Genomic DNA, 22,814 nt, shown 5'->3' on the forward strand with positions numbered 1-22,814 from the left:
TATACAAATTAGTGATAAACGCGGGCGTGAAATGATTTCTTTTTTTTCACGTCGTCGATGTTATGGAAGAAGCAGAGAGTATCGTCATCGTCGCGAGTCGACGACGACGACGAAAGGCGATAAAGTAGACACGTTTATTAAGATGAGGAAACGATTATTCATCTCATTGGCGACTTTCGCTGATTAATTAAACGATTCAGCCGAAAAGAAGAAGCCCGCAGACGGGTACTTGTGCGAAAATGCAGATTGATAGGTGTAAAAAAATTTATCGGTTCGCGATTTTGATAAAATGCGTGAACAGATTTCGCTTTCGAATTTGAAAAAAATATACAAATATCGACAATCTGATCGCTATCTTGTTTACGTAATTATTATCGCGCTGTGATTATGGGTGTAAACAGGTAGGTGGGTAAAAGCTACGAATACAATAAATAAGGTAGATATACGTATATTATCTAGATGCATATCATGACGAATTGACAATATCGTTAGTGGTGATAAATCCACCGCGTTTCGCTGCTGGATTAATTGGGTAATATTTCATCGCACTAATTACCCAGTTTTTTTTCTGTTGTTGTTTTGTTTTGCGTTGTTTTGTTCGAAATGCCAGAATGTAACCATCCAACTCGTGCTCGAGCGCGGAAATAGGAGAAATTTTTTTTCATTCGTGTACCTTCGTTATTGTTCCTACCACCCCCTTGCACTTCCCCACTTACCTGTGGTATGTGTGTTAGTTTTTTTTTTTCAATTTTAAAACAGCAATTTCGCTCTGCGCGGTGTTTCCTTTTGTGTGCGATTATTTTTAATAGAGTGCCAAGCGTTGGCTCGAGTTAATTTTTTCACGTTTCGATGTAGTGTTTTTCAAACGCTGGTTCGATGACAATGTCAACGATATGGGGAAAATTTTTTAATTTCACTTTAGCTCGTACGGGTTTATATTGTTTTTAGGTACGGAATGTGTGTGCTGTGTACTTGTGTACACGTGTCGTGCCATAGATGGCTTTGACAATTCGACAACTCGACTGTACAATAAGAATATCAAAAAGGTGTATCTGCAGAGCGAGATTATGTGTACTTTTAAATGCGAATCGTTATCGTTAGATTCTCTAGTCAGTTTTTCGCTGAGTGAATCTCGTCGAAAAAATTCAATTTTTTTATTTCGATTGATTTTTATGGCGAATTTCTAGGTATTAAAAGTTCTTACATATTTTGAAGTTGAAAAAAAAAGAAAAATTGAAATTTTCATGCTGGGGGGGGGGTGGAATTTTTTTAGATTTTCGACTCGTTTTTTGATAAATTTTCACATCAGCGTTTGGTAGACTCGGTATAGTTTTGAAAAAATTGTGGATAAATATTTTAATGATAAGACATCCTGTGTATACGTATAGCTTGGGAAATTTTCGGAATAAACACCCCAGTATTCAATTTATTCTTTTTGAAGTCTGTACTTTGGAAAACGTCTTAAAAAAAATCTTATTCACAAGAAAGGTAGGCGAGGTATCCTAATTGGCAGAAAATTTTTGAATCAGACAACTCCTAATCGAAAGAGCATGCAAAATTACATCACCAGCCAACATTTCAGATTTTAAAAATTCATTTGCCGATTTTTAGTGGATTCTTGAAAATCAATTTGGCAATAAACAGACAAAATCAAAATTTTACCAAATTGACCTAGAAAGCTAAAATTTGATATGTACTTACGTTATTTTTGCTTTTCCGAATCGATTGGAAACAGTTTCGAATCGTTTTGAGCAGCTTTGTAGCCTCCGGCAGATTTTAGAAAGTTGAAATTTACACAAAATTTTACTCAATAAAGTTGAACAGCTAAAATTTACGTTAGACCCGGAATTCAACTCGCTGAACTGATAGAGGCGGTTTCAAGTTATTCTGGAGTCTCCAGCGATAGTTCGGAAATTTCAGATTCTCAAGAAAGGGCCATTGAAACTATTATTGATGCTTGTTAGTGACTGACTTGGCTGATTAGTGATTACACATCGTTTTCCCAATATCGATTAGGGTCAAATTCGAAAAGATTCAAAAAATAAACGAATTTTAATTTTTTTGCTATGAGTGTAATTTTTATCAACTTTTTCATAAAATACGTCAGAAAGATGTCAAAATAAGGCAACTGAATAAATTCAAACTTTTTTTGATGTTTGAGATTGAAAATTGAATTTTTCTGAATTTTGATTTTTTTTTGATGAGTTTATTTCATTGAGTGAAAGGATTTTTTCAAATTTTTCAACAGATACGTAAAAATAGGGGTCAAATGGGTCGACTTCACCAATCAAAACTTTTTTTCATGTTTTAAATCAAAAAATAACATTTTTTTGTAAACTTTTAATTTTTTTAAATCGGCTTTACGAAATATCGCCATTCCAATTTTTTAATATGTTGTTTAGCATTAAAAGTTGTCTATAATATATTTTTTTCAGAATTTTTGAGAGTCGGAACGATATAAAAACTACGTTTTGAAACTTTTCGAGCTAATTTTTTGTACGAAAAAAAGTGGCAACACTGATTTTTATGATATTATCGAAAAGCCTTTCGAAACCCCTAACTATTGGGAAAAGTTCCATTTTGGTAGGTATCGCGGTTATCGAGTAATCCACTGCTAAAATGGATGATATTTCAAATTCACTGAAAACTTTGACAACCCATAGCAGCCTTCATAAAAGAGCCAGAGGGCTGCGATTTGCGCCATTGGTCATTTTCTTCGGAAGATGTTTTCACAGGAAAAATTTCAAAAAAATCGCCTACTCCCTTCTGACCATTTCTTGGTCGCATTGACGTGGAATAACCCATTACATGCTGGTTCAAAACCGTATATTTCTCCTATGATTTCATAATATGTATAATAATTTATCATTTGAAAAATTCACATTACACGTTCTGTTTGACATAAAAATCCAAAATTTTGTTTGTGCTCCATTTTTGACATGACGAGTCGACTGGAAATGGTTATAAACCGTTTCGAAATCTCCAGCTATTTAAATTGGACAGATTTTATGGTGTTTTTTTTCGGAAACTGAAATTTTCACGAAGTTGCTAAGTTTGCCACAAAAATCTCAGGCGTTCAAAATCATGGAAGAGGAATAGGCGATGGGGGGGGGGGTGTTCATAGATATTTGAAGACCCTTGTAAAATTATTTTTGTACTAAATTCTAATGCTAATTTGAAAACATATCGAAAATCGGATATTTTGGATTCTCGTTTTAATATCCTTTACTTTTAAACCACAACTAAATAAATTTGACCAATGAGAACCCTCCCTCCTTCGCCTCTTTTAAAATATAGAACAAATTCACGAATTCACCTACATTGGGACGTGATATCGCCCATCGCCGTCGTTAAATTTTGGACGATTTATTTAAAAAAATGACCCACCCATCTAGTTACATTTTTTTGGTGAAAATAATTGAATTTCATGAATTTCAAATTTAGTGAATTTTGTGTAAATACCATTTTTTTTCTCTTAAAAAATTGAAAATAATAATTTTGTGAGCGTATTTCTTTTACCATGTTTTATGTATTTTGTCGTTGTAACGTCCAATTAGCGTTTCAAAAATAGCGTAAAATTGGAAGGAAAATACCTCTACTTCTGGGGGTGAACTTTCCAAGGTTGGCAGTTGTGTTCAAAATATAAATAGTACGACGTACGGTACGATTACGTATCGTATGTAGCGTATCTATTTACTCGTTCGTACGTATATGATGTGCATAATGCATACACAATAACAGTAGCAGCGTGTCGAGGTTATGTTTTGTAAAATGACAGGTGAGTGGGTGGTCAGGGGGGACGGCGACCGGACGAAGAATGAGAGAGATGAAAAATCGGACGTAATTAATCTACGATGGCGGAGAAGGAGGCACAACACACTGTACTGTGCGCTGGTCTCGTTGCAGGAAGTTGAGCAAAAAAAATAGTGTTATGGGTCGAATTAGCAGTAAAAAAAAAAGGATTGTAATTTCGCGGGATGTTTTACAAGAGCGGTGTGGCGTGGCGACGACTTTGGTGATGGGTAAGCCAAACGATCTATTTTTATCGGACATGGTCAATACGTGTGATTTTCTTTTCTTACGCGGATTCGTCGACCGAGCGAGTAATTCACGATCGTTTGGATAGAAGCACGTTGCGTTGTCGTTGTGTCGAAATGATGAAGTGAGGAATGGAGGATCTTAAAGAGGAGATTTTGCACGTGTTACGTAAGGTAATAGAGATAAATCGACGTAATTAAAAAGGGTTTATTTTTTTATTTCCGTTTACGTGTGCTTGGATTTTCGGCGTTTATGATGCTAAAGTAAACTGCTGGATAGAAGTAGGTATACCTCGAACGTGTAAAATTTGCCTTCGTTTCGGTCTGATTGAAGTAGCAGCTAAGGTATCTATTTTCGTAGCGGGAGTCCGCCCCGCTACTCGCCTCCGCTGCTCTGGGTTTATGTATAAGTGTGTAATTGATGGGATTAAGTGTGAACAATGAATGAGAAAGGTGCGAGAGGAGGGTATTAATGGGTTAGATATGGTTTTTATCGCGTAAATAACATCGTACTTAGTATTATACGCGTGTATAGAGTGTACGTCGTCATCGACCAACTTGAATCGAAGTTAATTTGCTTTTTTTTTTGTTTCTTTCTTTTGCAGGCAAAAAGCAAAATGGCACTGCCATACGGACCAATAGTCTGGGATCGGCGACGACCAGAACGTCGTCGTTGCATTTGGAAAGAAAGCCAGCGACGACAGCAGCCACCGTTAGTAAATTTTCCGCCCTAGGTAGATTATTCAAACCGTGGAAATGGAAACGGAAAAAGAAATCGGAGAAGTTTGAAGCTACATCTAGATGTGAGTATATCGTTTGCTTTTGTTTTAGAAATTGGTGAAGGTTGGGGAGGGGATGACGATAAGGAAAATACGAAATATTTTCAACAGTCCCTTCTTGCCTAGTTACCTCTCCATGTTAGCCCCTTGGGATGTTTGATTTTATGTTGAGTGAATTCAAGATTTTCCTATTTTTAGATTTTTGGTGAATTTTAAAAAATCAAATTTTCGCCAAAAATGAGAAAAAACCAAAATTTTACAAACTTGACCTAGAAAACTGAAATTTAGTATGTATGTCTATGTATTGTAGCGTCACATATTATTGGCTATTTAGCATTGACGTTCTTTCTGTTGTAACTTCGCGAATCGCGTTTCGTAAATAAACATTCATTACGATCTTGATAATCAATCTGTTCATTACTAATGTTTTATATTTGGTTCTTATTATTACTATATTTGGTGACCCCGACTTAAAATAAAATGCCTGGTGACGGAGAAGTATTCGAAGACGCAAATGATCAACAACAATTGCATGTTGCCAGAGTCGCCATTAAATGTCCTCCGTTTTGGAAGATCAATCCCAGATTATGGTTTGCGCAAATAGAGTCTCAATTTTCGAATGCAAATATTGTTTCTGATCTTACGAAATACAATACCGTTGTAGGACATATTGAAAGCGAAATTCTAGAAGCAGTAAGTGATATTGTTCTCAATCCGCCTAATCAAGGTAAATATGAAACTTTGAAAACAAGATTAATCGAGTCATTTGCTGACAGTGAAGACGAGCTTGCTCGTAAGTTACTTCAAACCAATTCCAATGATGATTCAAAACCATCACAAATATTGAAAAATATGAAAGAACTGGCTGGATCGAATATTTCGAATTCTCTATTAAAAACATTATGGTTACAGAAATTAGACCCTCACATTCAAGCAGTTCTAATTTCTAAAAATGAAAATTTGACTGAACTGGGCAAGTTAGCTGATCAAATCGGAAGTATTCCAGGTTTAAAGAAAAATAGTATTCTTGCAGTTTCTAAACAAGAATCTGAACTTGAAAGCAGAATGAGTTCGCTGGAATCAAAATTGGATAAATTACTTCAGATCAACAATTCAAAAAGCTCGTCACGTTCACGTTCAAATTCTCGATCACGTTCTTATGTGAATTTACGTCACAGAAGTCCAACTCCAGGTAATAACAGTAACAAAGATCTTTGTTGGTATCATGCAAAATTTAGATCCAAAGCGAATCGATGTGTACCGCCTTGTAATTTTGTACAGAAGAAAAAAGGTACTTCAATTTCTTTTTCGGAAAACTAGATAAACAGCGTGTAGATGCGACGGCTTGCGTTGTTTCTAAAAAACGTCGCCTATTTATTGTAGATCCTATTACAAAAATTAATTTTTTGATTGATCCTGGAGCGGATGTTTCGATTTTGCCATCAAATTTTTTTGATAAAAATAAATTAACTTTAAGTTCGCTTAAATTGTATGGTGCAAATGATTCGGAAATTAAGACATATGGTACTAAATCAATTCGTGTTAGTCTTAACCTTCAAAAAATTTTCCAATGGGAATTTCAAATTGCTGATATTAATACTCCCATTATTGGTGCAGATTTTATTTATAATTTCGGTCTCTTACTTGATCTTCGAGGTAATCAAATTATTGATTTAACTACTAAATGTTCATCTAAAGGGAAAATATTCGAATCTAACATTTCTCATATTTCTACAGTGGCAATAGGCATTCGCCTCACCCTGTAAGGGTACCACAAAAATGCGATTTCCAATGTCCTGTAAAGGACAAGGAACCACGACGACGACGAACCTTTCTCAGAAATCACCTTATTCAGAACTGTTGAAAAAGTACCACTCAATTACTCAAGAACGTTTTTTGGATTCTTCTAAAGTAAAACATTCAACAGTTCATTTCATTGAAACTAGAGGTCCTCCTGTTTTTTGCACCCCCAGACGATTAAATTCAGCCAAGTTCAAAGTGGCAAAGGAAACTTTTGACTCTTTGATTAAATTAGGTATCTGTCGTCCTTCGAAAGGTTCTTGGGCAAGTCCTTTACACATGGTTGCAAAGAAGAATAATTCTTGGAGACCTTGCGGTGATTATCGGAATCTCAACAAAAAAACTAAACCAGATAGATATCCTTTGCCTCATGCTCAAGATTGTTCCAGCCTTCTGTATGGCAAATCAATTTTTTCTACGATTGATCTGGTAAGAGCTTATCAACAAATACCTGTTAACGAAGCAGATATTGAGAAAACTGCCATCACTACCCCATTTGGGTTGTTTGAATTCCCTTTCATGCCTTTTGGCTTACGTAATGCTGCTCAAACATTTCAAAGATTCATGCATGAGCTTACTCGAGATTTAGACTTCGTTTTTGTTTACATTGATGATATCATTGTGGCATCTACCTGTGAAAGCGAACATTTACGACATTTAGAAATACTATTCAAACGTTTACAGGATTATGGTGTTACTATAAATGTAGCAAAATGTTGTTTTGGTGCTTCTATTGTCAAGTTTTTAGGTCATGAAATTTCACCTGATGGGATGAAACCTTTGAAAGATAAAATTGAAATCATCTCAAATTATCCTATTCCGACTAGAGTTGATCAACTACGTAGTTTTTTAGGTATAGTGAATTACTATAATCGATTTATACCTCATATGGCAGAATTACAAATTCTTTTGCAGAAATTAATTGCTGGTCGTAGGAAAAATGATAGATCTCTCATTCAGTGGAATGATATTTTAGATGATGCATTTCAGAAATTGAAACTTGGTTTAGCTTCCAAAGTGTTATTGGTCCATCAATCTCCTGATGCTCAGTTATCAATTATGGTGGATGCCTCAGAGTTTGGTATTGGAGGAGTAATTCAACAGCTTGTTGATAATGATTGGCAACCTTTAGCATTTTTCTCTAGAAAACTATCCCCTTCTCAACTCAACTATAGTGTTTATGACAAGGAATTGTTGGCTATTTTTGAAACAATTAAACACTTTCGATACTTATTAGAAGGTAGGAATTTCTATATATTCACTGATCACAAGCCTTTAACATATGCATTTCATCAAAAACTAAACAAAGCTTCTCCTCGTCAGTTGAGACAGTTGGACTTTATATCACAATTTTCCACAGATATTCGTCATATATCTGGTCAAAATAATGTTGTCGCTGATGCTCTTTCAAGAATTGAAACAATTACAACACCTGATGTAATTAATTATACAGAATTAGCAATTGCTCAAACTAATGATGTTGAATTTCGAAGCTTGTTGGAAAATAATTCAAAATCTTCTCTAACTCTTGTCCCATGTACTTTACATGATTCAGAAAAAACACTATATTGCGATATTTCTACAGGTCGTTATAGGCCTTTTGTTCCGCTTCTGTTTCGCCGTAAAATTTTTGACACTTTTCATAATTTAAACCATCCTGGTGTTAGAGCTTCCCGTAAAATTATATCTCAACGTTATGTTTGGCCCAGTATCAATAAAGATATTAATCATTGGGTAAGACAATGTATTTCATGTCAAAGGTCAAAAATTCATAAGCATACTCAAACAGAATTATCCAATTTTCCTGTATTGTCAGAACGTTTTCATCATATCCATATCGACTTGGTTGGACCCTTACCTTCATGTGATGGATTTAGATATTGTTTAACAGCAATTGATCGTTTTTCTCGTTGGCCTGAAGTTTTTCCAATTAAAGATCAAACCGCTGAGACAGTTGCAAAAACGTTATTTCAAGGTTGGTTCTGTAGATTTGGCATTCCTTTGAAAATCACTACTGATCAAGGTCGTCAGTTTGAATCTAACCTTTTTCGATCTTTAGCATGTTTAATGGGTACCAAAGTTATCCACACTACAGCTTTTCATCCATCCTCCAATGGTCTTATAGAACGGTTTCATAGAACTTTGAAACAAGCCATAAAATGCAGATATACTAATAATTGGGTAGAACTTCTTCCGTCAATATTATTAGGGCTTCGCTGTTCTATCAAAGAAGACTTGAACACTTGTCCAGCTGAAATGATTTATGGCACTACTCTACGTCTTCCTGGTGAATTTATTGCTCCTTCTAATCATATCCATGATACAGAAGGATTTCTTTCTAATTTACGTGAAAAGATGAATTCTTTGAGTCCTGCTCCAACTTTTCACCATTTATCAAAAAACAAAATTTTTTATGTTCCAAAAGACTTACACTCTGCTGATTATGTTTTCCTTAGAGATGATAAAGTAAAAACTTCATTTCAACAACCATATTTAGGACCTTTCAAAGTTGTTAAAAAAAATGATAAAAATTTTGAAATTTTGATTAAAGGTAAACATGTTAATGTTTCTGTAGATCGTTTAAAACCAGCTTATTTATGTAATTCAGATCGTTCCTAAACTTAAGATTTTTTAAGAAATCAGTTGTATTATGATATCTAATAATTTATTCATTATTTATTTTAAAGGAGGGATGTATATGTAGCGTCACATATTATTGGCTATTTAGCATTGACGTTCTTTCTGTTGTAACTTCGCGAATCGCGTTTCGTAAATAAACATTCAAGAACTGGAATTGTAACGCGTGTTTTTTGAGTTTTAATAAAAATACTGAGGCAATACATTACACGCAATTTTATTGATAACACATAGACGTATGACCGAACGTTTCAGCAAAACTTGTTGCCTTCTTCAGCGGTAGAAGGCAACAAGTTTTGCTGAAACGTTCGGTCATACGTCTATGTGTTATCAATAAAATTGCGTGTAATGTATTGCCTCAGTATTTTTAATAAACATTCATTACGATCTTGATAATCAATCTGTTCATTACTAATGTTTTATATTTGGTTCTTATTATTACTATATTATCCTACTTTCGATCTCTTGAATCCATTTAAAACGCTTTCAAACCGTTTTGAGTTATTTTAGAGTTTCCAGCGGATTTTTGTAAGTTGAAATTTTCACAAAATTTTACCCAACAATTTTAGGTATAAGTACCTGAGACCTATCCTAATTTCATCCTTACCTACTGAGTCGATTGGTGATTATATGGAGCAATCAATTTTATATTTTTTCTTCGTTTGAAATTATTTTCTAGTAATGAGTAAAATACACTTTTTTCATACGTATAAACTTGTTGAATTTTCAAATCCAGCACTGCAATTTTTCAAAAAATATGCCAACCGTGGCTCTACGGTTACCGCTCGCTGTAAAATAGTGGTCATTTGAGAATATGTCATCCATTTATTGGTCCCTTGTCGACTTCAAATTCTACCCCATGCGCAATAGAATCGTTTATTCGGCGTATTTTTCATCATAAAAATGACGAATAATTCACGAGAAATTCTCCATAACACTGTCGAGTAAATTTTTCACATAACCTTGTAAGCTATATAAAATTACATAATTCTTTTCGATTACTATGAAATTGTCCTCCTACATCGCGACCTCTCTCGAGGATTTTATTTTGCCGTATTATTATTATTTTTATACCATACCGTATAACGACATAGGGATGGCGTCGTCGCCGAGGAAAATTTTTTCAGACGATCGTTTAGCTCGAAGTATTCCAAAAATGAAATAAAATAACCGCGTCGAGGGAAGGAAAAAAATTGAGGCAAAAAAATTAACGTTAAATCTACCACCTGAGAATATAAACAAGACGAGTCGAGGGAAAAAAAGATGGAAAAACATGAGGAAAAATGGTAAAAGAAACGCGCGTTCCAGCCGAATACGAATTTTATTACACAAAAGAAGTTGAACGACGACACGGACGCTGAAATTCGACAAAGAAAAATATACGACGACTGCGAAAAAAAGCTTTCAAGTTGTAGAATTTTTTTTTCTTTCAACTTTCGTGTCAGCGAATCGAATAATTTGTGTGGCAATTCAAAACAAGACGAGCAGGAGGCGGAGGAAAAAAATGGAAATCCGAAGAAGGAATTCCTTTCGTCGTATACGTCGCGTCGTCCTTGTCGCGAATAGGATACGTTACAATGATGATAAAAAAAAAAACGTAGCTACAAAGGACTTGGAACGACAGACAGGCAGCCAGACGAAAAGGGAGTGAAAGAATGACGCAGTGCGAGAATAAAGTTGGGTATTTTAATGGCACTTGACAACCTTTGGTTTTCAAAAATTTACTCCAGTCTTGTATAAAAATGTAATGGACGAAATGAATCAGTCGAATGGGTAGACTGCGTGGGACGATGATGAAAATTGGTCTCGTATACGAAGAAAATTACGTACTTGTAGGATCGATTTTCCTACAATTTGCCAACCGGCTCAATTAATAAATAACGAAGTTTTTTCTATTACTCGAGTTGCCGATGTTGGCTTTAAAAATGAATGGCAGTGGAAGTAGTTTCATGAAAATTTTCTCTCAATTGATTGATCGAGAAGGAAAGACTCCTGAGGGTGACCGAGTGCGCAGATGTTTGTATCTACTAATTAGTAATTTACTAATTGTATCACCTTGAGGGAGGGGGATAAAGTTGGTGTGGAAAAATTTCTATGTTGATGGTATTTTAGAACCGATTTTGACTTCTGTTCAAAAATTAAACATGTTTTTCCAATTTCTGCTCCTATCACTTTTCATACTATGTAGAACTTTTTTTTGGTGGGGAGGGGGTTCATAGTCATCTTGGAAAATTTTGAAATTATGAAGCAGTACTCCCCTTCATTTTCATTTCCTCCCTCTTCAAATTGTACTTGGTCCAAATCTCGATTAAAAGTGAATCTGCCCTTCAGCCCTTGGCTTTACACTTCGCTATCAATTTTGTGCTTTAGAAGAGACACTATTGCCGATAATTATCTCCTTTCCTAAGAATATATCAAAAAATAATTTAACGAGAGGTTGGAGGAGGAATGAAGGCTCTAGATTCCTTAATGGTAGTCGTTTTCAGCTATTTATTAATCGAGAAGCACGGTCGTCGTCGCTACTGCTGCTGCCTCGCTTACATGTTGCATTAATGAGCTTTTGATTAATGAACGGTGGCAGCGGTGGCGTAGTATAATGGAGGAAAATAATAAAGAAAATTTCCTTCGACTCGGGTCCAGAGGGGTACGAGGCAGGATGCTAAAAACTGCTGCGGCGGCGTCTTGTCTTGAACGAGAAATTTTAAGGAGTGTTTCTGAGTTTTGCAAATGACGATAACACAGTGACAAGGTTGTGTGATTCGTATCAGTTCAAGGATGCTTGGATGTGTGCTTGCGTTTGACAAGCTGTATAGAGAGATAGCCTGTAAATGTGTGGGTGAGAAAGTACCTACCGTGTCGTGTTGAGTAATATAGCCTGGCATGAAAATATATCGTGTGTTATATTGATTCGAGCAACGTGATGGAGTGGAAATTACCATAGGTTTTGGTATGCTTTGAAGCTATTAGGATGTTGTGATTTTGAAGGCTTATTATTCACGGTGTTGTTCGGCTTGAAAAATTTCAAAGGAAGTGTTTCTGGGTGGGGGTGTGCAGGCTGAAGGGTGGAAGAATTGAATTTTTGTGCGAATCGTTCGCGAACGTTTTCATTATTTTGGAATAAGGTGTTTCCGTGAGAAGTGTGATGATGAGAGCTTGAGAGTGTAATGATTCATTTGTTTGGGATTTGGAATAGGTGGCTCAATTTTTTGGTGAGTCGTTCTTAAACTATTCAATGTTAACAATCCAGTCATATTTTAGTGAATCGTTCGTGATTGATTCAGTTTTGGCCAATCAAATCGATACAGTGGGTCATTCCCGAACGAATTCGTGTTTTTAAATATTAATAACGCGGATCGAAATAAATCATCATAGGATTCAGTGGTTCGGATTCAGTTCATTTGTGACTGATTGAATCAGAATTTAGTGAGTCATTCCCGAAGAAAATGATTCCTTGGAGGGTACGTTATTATTGTGAATGTATTGAAGTGATTCAAAAAGAGTTTTGAAATTCATTTGTCCACAGTTCGAGTCTCATTTCAGTGAATCCTTCGTGATTCATTCATTTGTGGCTAATTGAATCAGTTCAGTGAGTCGTTCACGAACGAATTCGTGTTTTCAGAAATTGTGTTTTTACATTACGTTTGTCGAGATGAATCGTCCATGATTTAGTCGTTCGTGATTGATTCGTTTGAGAATGATTGAATTTGAATGGTGTGGGTCGTTACTCGTTCTCGAACGAAATGATTTCTCTGACAATGAGACTACGATAGTGTGATTGTGTAGAAAAAGAGCTTTGAAGTTCAGTTGTGTTACATTTCAGTGAATCATTCGCGAACGAATTGATTTTTGATTTTAGTGAAAAGCGCCGACAAGGGCTTAGATGTTCATTTGCCATCAATTGAGATGAATTTTTAGAGAATCGTTCGCGAACGACTTTCATTTTGAAAAGACATCAACTTCAGTTTGACAGTCTGCAAACCCAGTATGAATCACTTGTGATTGATTTGATAGTTATTGATTCATTTATGAACAATTCGTTCCTAATTCTGGAAGTGAATCTTTTGTGAATGACTGAATTTAAATTCACGAACAGATCAGAACGAAGTCGTTCGAGAGCGATTCATTCTTGAACGATTGAATTACATGTGAAAAAAAAACTGTGTTGGATTCAATTTATTTTTCTGGAAACGATTCATTGGTGAGCTATTGACTCACATGGATGAATCCTTCGCGAACGATTCGAAAAGTACCGCAAAATTTTTCAATTCTTCTCAGTCTCTCACAAATAAAAGATTTTGTTCTTGAGATTCAACTCTTCGCAAAATGGATAGCACGATTTTTGATTAGCAACAATGAACGAGAACAAAATATTTCTAAGAATTCATTAACTGAAAGTTTCATTAATAATTTAATGTTTGTTTGCGTTTTGTTCACAGCGCTGGAACGAAAAATCTCAGTACGTGCTCCACGGGACGAGCTTATTCAAAAAGGAATCTTATTTTTGGATAGTCCTACTACACCAGTAACCCATCCAGGTATGTACATTTCGTATTAATGCACACGCAATGTCACAATTTTCAAAGAAATTTCATGCATGCCTTATCGGTATCCTATGCACTGTACTATAATATTCGTACTAGAAGCTTACATCGTGTTCATATTATGTACGACTCGTAAAATACATATTAAACTTATACGAGAGCCATTAAACTCGAAAAAAAATGTCCCTACTCGGGCACCAATTAACCGCATCACGTCGTCGTCGTCGATACCATAATATCGAGGTACACCGCGAACACATTTTGGTGCTTTTACGTTACTCGTACCACAACACATGCACGAATTCACGATCCATTCTCCGAAGAAACGATTATTCGTTATCGTTTAACCCTCACCTTCTCCGTTTTTCCTGCTCTAGTCGCAATCCTTCTAAATACGAAAACCGTGAAAAGAGCACTCAAAGGCGTGTGTGTTGTAATACGAGGCAAAGCAGGCCGGAGGCGTGAAGAAGGATATCAAACGTGGTAGAATTTTATTACTCGTACTCGAACCCTCTACTCTACCCTTCGGCTTCGTAGTATTTCGCGACTCATACCCTATGTGACTTTGTACAAATTCACGAGTGAAAGCTATACCATGTACAGCCATTATCGTTTATGGCTGTTTCGCACGCCTTTTAAATATCGCGCCATCGTGTATTACGGTGAGAGTTGAAAGCGCCTATACTCGGATATGGGTTTTGTCGCAGTTGAAGAAAAAAAACAAAACAAAATATGAAATTGTTGATGAAGAATTAGACAATTGCTTTCATTTTGAGTGTGGTCGGTCTAGAGGCGTGAAAAGTCCTTTCGAAGTTTGAAACTAGCCATTTTTTTTTCGAAACTAATTGTTTGTTGTAGTAGTTCCTTCGGTTCGGGGTTTTTTGTTTTCTGAGGAGTTTTAGGTTCCTTATCTATTCAGATTGTATGAAAGGCGATGTAAAAGCTGTACAATTTTTAAAAGATTATATTCATGATAAGGAACTAGTTTGTTCAACACAGAATGTTCAAATTTTTTTAAAAAACATCCAATTATGCTCACGTATATAATGTATTTAATTAGATAAATTGAACTAAAGATTAGCAACTACTCTGAAAATAGATTGATTATCTAAGAACAAAGTCTAAGTGAGGTCATATCGCAGCAGATGGGCCAAATTATCAGCAATTGATAGGTAAAGAGACGTTTAAGATATGAAATTTAATGTTTTTTCTCGCCTATCCGTCGATGTTGAGTTAATTCGTCTTCAGCCACCGTCGTGTGATATTTTCCGTTTCGTACTCGGCTTTGAATTTTTACTGATTTTTTGATCCTGTGTTCTCATCTTTTCGGATGTGTTTTTGCGGATGTTGTTCTTTTCGCCGGTTCGAGATGTGCTTGCTGTGTGCAATTTGTGAGTGTGGTAAGGAGGGGAAGGGGTGAGGTTGAAGCGTAGGTATTTTCTGTTTTATGTAACTCGAGAGAGCTGGAAGAAAGGGTAAGTGATGGAATTTTTTTTAAACAGAGTTTTCCGACGTTTCAAGAAGTTACTTTGAATTTTATTTGTGATTCTATATCTATACATTGGTGAAAAATTTGTATGCTTTTGAAAACTCTTTTTGAGTCAATTTTCTTGAAAAATCATCACAACGTTTATGTTCTGGTGTATTTTTAATGTTTGAATTTGAACTTTCGATGTACTGATTTAATATGTACGAGTACGTACCTACTTATTTGATTTATTGTTAATGTTTCTGAAGCAGTGTCGAGAATTCACTCAAATCAATTGAAAAATTCTAATTTACTCTACGTATAAAAGTACTTAATTTTCTTTATAGAATTTTAATCCCGTATCTCGAGTACTAAATTTTAGACGAGGTCTTTTTCTCCAAAGTAGGCCCACGATCATTTCGATTACATATCCCATTTCTTAAAGTGATTGAAATTTGTTTTTCCCAGCAATTTGCTGCTTTATCAGTGCGATCTTATTCTAATGTCTGAAAAAAATTACCATATTACATACTTCATTTTTTAAAAAAAAGCTTACCTACTTATTTTTAAATTCAATAAATGTGTATTCATTATGGCTATGTGAATTTTCTATGTATGGTACTTATCTAATAATTATGTATGTAATATTTTATTTATTGCTTCTGAAGCAGTGTCGAGAATTCACCCAAATCAATATAAAAATTCTAATTTACTCCTCGTAAAAAGTGCTTGATTTTCTTTATGGAATTTTAACCGTATCTCGAGTACTAAATTCTAGACGAGGGCATTTTCTCCAAAGCAAGTCCACGATTATTTCGATTATCCTATTTCTTGAAGTGATTGAAATTTGTTTTTCCCAGCAATTTGCTACTTTATCAATGAGATCGTATCGCAATGTCTGAAAAAAATTACCATATTACATACTTCATTTCTAAAAGAAAAGCTTACCTATTTTTAGATTCAATAAATTAATTCATTTCTGCTGTTTCCGCGCAAGGATGGCGGCGGTTGCACTGTTCATTGCGACTTATTCGTCCTCACAAATTGAGCCAAACACAATTGCTGAATATCGTCGACACTCCAGACGTCAATCTTTTTGTATCCATGCAATGTCCCAAATCTTGAAAACGCCCTTATATCTTTTGCTTGGTCTGCAAGAATAGTATTAACGTTTTCAATTCACGTACCTATTATAAAACCAAGTTTAGGCATATGTTTTGTTAGACTGTAAAACTCAAAGTAAAATCATATGCAGAACGGTCACAGCAAGAGAATAACTCTGAAAGTGATCGTATAAATCGATTGATGAATTTTATTAATGATAGATGATATAAGTAATACGGTCGCGTTTAGTCAAGTGCTTAATTAGGAAAAATGAGTACCTAGGTAGTAGGTACGCCTAGTGTTAGGATTCTGATTTGTTGAAAGGAAATGATCGATAAATTGTTATACTCGTGTGTTCAACATTCATACGTATGATAGACAATTGAACAAAATGCTCATAATTACGAATAGATGTACTTACACCGAGGAAAGAAATGAAAACATGCAAATCATTATGGTGTCAACAGGTTGTCCTATAATTTTTGAAACAAATATAATGTATTCCTACCGATGTAATTTATTCGTTAAACAAAACTCAAAATCTTATACGAAAATATTCCCTCACTTTCAGAAAGGATATTTTTCGATGTTTTTGCGTATTGAACACGTAATTATTTTCAAAAAAAAAAATATTTTCGAAACACGATAAGTACATACTATATTACTCAAATGTAAGCACATTTCAAATTTTCAACTTCTCCTGGAATAATCCTAAAAAATTGGTCTTGGATTCAAACTCCAATGGTGGTGGTTCAGCTGAACACCATATTTCAAGTCCTAAATTTATTTCAGACAAAGGCATTTTCTCGAAAGCAGGTTCTCAATAATTTCGAATATCCCAGCTCTTTGCAGTGATTGAAATTTGTTTTTCGCGGTAATTTGCTGCTTTATCAGTACGATCGTGTTGCAACGTCTGAAAAAAAAATTACTTCATTTCTAAAGAAGAGAAGATTATTTCTAGATTACGTTTTAGATTCATGTATTATAAAACTGATGTTAGGCATATGCTTTGTTAGGCTGTAAAACTAAAAGTAGAATCATATGCAGAACAGTCACAGCAAGAGTTAAACTTTGGAAATATCTTATCGTATAAATCAATTGATGAATTTTATTGGTAATGAGTAATTTACGGTCGGGTTCATTTATGTGCTTAATTAGGAAAAATGAGTATCGACGTACGTCTAGTGTTAGGATTCTGATATTTTGTTGAAATGGAATAATCGATAAATTTTTATACTCGTAGATACGTATGTTCAACATTCATATGATGCATAGACATTAGACAATCGAACAAAATGCTCATACATATGAATAGATATATGTACTTACACTGATCAGAATTGATCTTCAGTCCATTGATATTGGTTCTTTAATGTATCAATGTAGTATTTTATAAAATAAATAGTGACATTGAAATGGCTATAATTAATTTAAATTTTTACTCCAGAATTTTTGAGATTTGAATTTCCTCTCCCCCCCCCCCCCCATCGCACTGGAAAAATTAGCACAACCTATTAGAAAGGTCCAGCTACGCCCATGTCCATTAAATACTAAAATTTTTGGGGAGGATCACGTATAATTCCCATAAAACAGTTTTTTTCCGAGCCATTTCATCAATCACTCTGAAATTTATTTATTTCCATTACCTATTAATTTAACTAAATCTTAAACAAATTGAAATAATAAAAATCGTAGTATCAACGTCGTCGTTGAAAGATGATAGAACTGAGAGAGAAAGTTGAAGACGATTACGAATAAAAAATGATTCGAAATTGATGCCGCTTACAAAGGGCAACACGACAGATCTCGAAGCTCGTTTCAAATCAATTAACAGGAATTTCATCAATTAGAATTCATTTTGAAAATCGTCCCGTCTGATGAAGGCTGATGAAGTAGGCAGTGCAGGGTGCAATGCAGCGTACGAGACGTGAATTTACTGAAATAAATACGTGACTAATACGTATGTTAGGATGCGGTGCTTCGTACGTCTGCTTACGAGTAAGTCTACGTATCCATTTGATTCTCATTCTCTTTCCTATAAGAATCGTTTTTATATTTAATAGGTATTTTAATTAAACTTTCGTAATTTTATTGAAGAAATTATTGCTAGAAACGAAGTTTTTTCAGTTTGAGCCACCACGATGTTTTTTCTCAAGAAACCGAGTTTTGGCAATCTTTTGCGGACAAAGGTGTAAAAAATTTGATGGGAAAGGTCTTGCTGCATTTTTCTGTTTTCAAGTTAGATTAGGGATAATTCAATCAAATATGACAGAGAAAAGTTTGTAACCTTCGGTGCACTTCGGATGGTGACTCCAATGTCAAAGTTCTCAATTTCCAATCCACGCTCTATTCGTATCATGGCTAATGATAGGTGCATGAAAGTTGCAAATTATTCGATGTACGTCCGCGAGAGTTCGTACGAGTTATACAGTATATTGTTCGATAATCACGTGCTTGCTTTTCACCTACTGCATGTCGTCGTTTCATGGAGTCGATGTGTACACAACCTACATACATACATATTCTATGAGGTGAGGATATATTATACGTGAAGACAAAAGATATACCTTTATAGGATCTGGGTACAGTACAGTACAATTGAGAGTAGGAGTAGAGAATACCCTGATCCCCGATGTAATTAACATCTACCTTAACGAATTATCCCGCTTGAAGGATTTTCGGCCTAATTAATTTCGATTAAACAATACACTATATTTATAGAGTCAGTCTTGTATTAGGTATACTGATACAAAATGCAATTGTGTATTTGTTTTGTAAATATATTATAACTTGGTTGATTATTATCAACGACGAAGACGACGACGACGACGACGACGACGACGACGAGGTTTCCGCTCTATTGGCACTTTTATTGCTTTGCTGCCGATGTCGATGTCGTACCTCCTACGTTGCTTCTACGTACAAGGTGATTTTGCGTAAAATCGACTCGAATTCGTAGCTGGCGTACGTCTCTAAGCCAACTCTAAATGGAGTTCATTTGGAATTCCACGTCATCCTCTAGGCAAATTATATGTAGCTATTGCTCCCACTAACGTCTGTATGTACGTTGATTAGTAATTGACATCGACCTCTAAGTACTCGTTTACTCGAGAATTTCGCTGTCGCGTTGTTCATATTTCAATTAATAAGCGAAATGAAGACGTATAGTATCCTACAGATGAGGTGATAATGTTTGTACACTATGGTGATGAAATCGAGGCAAAAAATACGCTTTATATGGGAACTAGAAGTATGTGTGATGGTCTGTGCTCGTCGAATAATGCGTAGAATGATTCGCAGAAATGTAGTAAAGTGTCACTTGAGTATTTCGAGGCGAAGCTTGAGTCGTAAAATGAGTATGTAGATGTACGATGTACGAGTATCGAAGTGGTTTCTGTATTAGGTCGAATGTGAGTTGAGAATTTATCTTGGAGGATGTGGAAACCGTGCTAAATCGATGTGTATGATGGTATTTATTATCGATCTCTGCATCCCATCACCTTATTGAGGGGCAAGTGGAAGTACCTACCTATTACTACGGGATCGCTCTTGGAAACTACTTTTAGGATATATTTTCTTTCTGGCTAGGGTTGCGGAGTTCGCTATGTAATTTTCTGATATGTTTCCAGATTACTTAAAACTGCTTCAGTTGATGTTCAAGTATTAAATAATTAATGTCAGCGAGCAAAATAAATGAACTTTGCTTCTTAATTGATTCCCTTCGCGACATGAAATTGGACTAGCGGAGTATTTTTTGTTCAAGAGAAATTAGAGTGTTCTGATTCAAGTCGAACCCATGTATCAAAGATTGCGTATTTTAGCTGAATGTACTTACACTGTTCAAAATGTTCAGCTGTGAACTTTATTTCTACTGAGCTCAGTCTGATTGTGAGGGCAAGTTAGAAACTAGTGTTGGAGTTGCTGATTATCGGCCACTATCGGTTCGTTGCGAATCTTCAACATCAATAACGTCACCAGTATTATCATTCTGGAGATTCGATACATCTTCTTGTCAGAAGTTTTGATTATTTATGAATTATGTATTGTTCATTGACGCATTTTCTGATTCGTCTAATGCGTTTGATGGTACATATTACATGATCTCTTCTTAGCAGTATTTGGTATCATCATGTAAGTACCTATCTATAATTCTATTCTGAAGAATAAAAATGAAAATGCACAATTGATTTTCTTGGAAAATACAACATTGCTTACTGTAATCGAACGGTTTTATTAAAAGAAAGTAAAATGTTTGGATTCAAAGAGTTGGTGGAAAGTCTGTACAGTAATACTTCAAAAATTAAAATTCAGATTCATTTTTATCTTGAATGAGTAAGGTAAAAACCAAGACTTTGGAATAAAATAATTGTAAATCATCCATTTTCGTATCTGCTAAACTTAAATTCGACTGTTCTTCGTCTTCGATTTATCGACGAACAATAAAACCCATTGGTATTAGTAGATTTAAAGTCAGTACAGAGCATTCGCGATGCTTTAATATCACGTATTTATAACATCCCCTGCTGCAAAGTTCTCGTCATTTTGTACGAATACATCGCGGCAGATTGCGTACTCGATGCAGCATCCCTAAGGGTAAACTCGAAACGGTTATGATAAAAGTTTCGTTAATCGTGTTATTGTGTTATCAGCGCGTCGAAATTCGAGTAATTTGTCATCATCGTCGTGCTTTGTTTTTGTTTTCGTCGAATCGTTGTTCCAAAATAATACTCACGCTAGGATGAAACGACATGGTGCTGGGGGAGCGAAGAGCAGGGAAAAGTACTATTAAGAAGATAAATACATACGTGTAGTTAGCACGACGACGACGTAAACGTACGCAGATAAATCGAATTAGACATATACGCTCATTTCAAGTTCAAGGGCTTCTGTTTTTCACGACTTTGTCGTCGTGTGGCATGGCACATGGAATTATGTCGAAGAAGACTTCAGAATGAGAATAGTTGTGCTACAAACTGAAAGGTGAACGATAGTGCGAGGATGAAACCTTTTGAACAAGGCGCTAAAATAAACGCGAGTATTAAAACAACGACACTATGACGCGATATAATTACGAAAACAGCGAATAAGAGAGAAAGGCAGAGATAGAACGATTGCCAAAATTTAACGCTTTTTTAGTCTTGGATATACTTACCTATGAACAATTTCATCGAGTACGTGTTGGTGAATTTTGACCCATGGTGTGGTGTATGGATAAGTGCGAAATGTACGCACTCGAAGGCTTTCAATTCTCGTTTCTCATCTAGTTTTCTCTGTGTGCTGTATTGTCCGTCCTTGTATAGAGGAATACGCTGTATAATAATTTAAAATAAAGTACATGTGTTTTCATATGTGTGAAAGATTTATTAGCTGGGTGATGAGAAAGTATCTATGCTGTAGAAATGAGTGAAAAATCCTTCCAATACGAGATATTGATTTGAAGATGTTTATGTTGGCCAAGTTACAAGAAAGACTTCGCGATTCCTAATTTGTAAGTGTCATCGCTTATAATTAGTTAGGTCCAAGGCTACGAATAAGTCGATAGCGGAGAGATTGACTGGAACTACGTAAAACTAAAAGCAAAAAAGAACAAAGCATTTACTTACTTTTTTCAAATATTTCGACGATACCTAGATATTACTCCTTTGGTATGTGTTATTAATACGAAAAATAACGGTGATAGATAAACTTTTCAACCTAATATCTTTTTATCCATCAAGATTTAGTAGAGCTGTAGAAGTTGCCTGACTCCCGAACGAGATGAGTATATATTGTGTATACGTGCAATTTAGGGGCCAATTTTGTAACCTTTGAAATAGAAAAATTGTTCAATTTAAAAAACTTAATATTTATTCAAAAAAGCTTCATTTTTGAGTTTTCATTTTCATTTTTGAAAACGCTGACGCAATTAGGCCCTAAGTGTAAGTGTGGTGTTTAGCGTCTGCAATAATTTACACCATTTATAAAAAACAGTTAGGTAACATTATTCTGATTCTTGAATAAATAAATAATATTAAATAATACACGAGTAAACAAATTTTTAGTAACAACGAAAAACAAGTAATTGATGTACGATATTACGTATTTTGAAAGAAAAGCGTATTGCGTTTATCCAAAAGTTCATGCTGAAAGGAGGAGGAAAAAATAATTTTTTTACCAAGCACGTACCTACCTAGGTAAAAATAAAATTAATCAAAAATGAACTTGAATTTGTGTAACGATCTAAATCATTTTCATTTAAAATCCTCGATGTGAACGTTTATTCATATCTACTCGGTATCCAATTTAAATTTCAGCTCCCAGAATGTCTATATTGGCATGAAAAAGACGGGAATTTGCGATAATAGTTTAGAAATTTCTTCAGAAAGCGTAAAAATTTCTAAAAAATTTGCATCGTTATCAAAATTATCGTTGCTTCCAATTTTTATTCAGTTTTCTCTGTTCTATACTT

General features: G+C 35.0%; 1 protein-coding gene across 7 annotated transcripts in view; it reads left to right on the forward strand.

Moving 5' to 3' along the window:
* Window positions 1-22,814, forward strand: part of LOC135843216 (phosphatase and actin regulator 1-like) — a 126,764-nt gene that overhangs the window by 50,065 nt on the left and 53,885 nt on the right. For 6 of the 7 annotated variants that reach the window (XM_065361017.1, XM_065361014.1, XM_065361016.1 and 3 more), the window contains 2 exons: window positions 4,643-4,840; window positions 13,690-13,788. In XM_065361017.1, coding sequence (XP_065217089.1) covers window positions 4,643-4,840; window positions 13,690-13,788 — 297 coding nt within the window. Of the gene's footprint in view, window positions 1-3,916; window positions 4,023-4,642; window positions 4,841-13,689; window positions 13,789-22,814 lie in introns of those variants that run through there. The other variant, XM_065361019.1, reaches the window with a different exon arrangement.

Source organism: Planococcus citri, chromosome 4 (assembly GCF_950023065.1).
Source record: "Planococcus citri chromosome 4, ihPlaCitr1.1, whole genome shotgun sequence".
In the NCBI taxonomy this organism is placed as follows: domain Eukaryota; kingdom Metazoa; phylum Arthropoda; class Insecta; order Hemiptera; family Pseudococcidae; genus Planococcus; species Planococcus citri.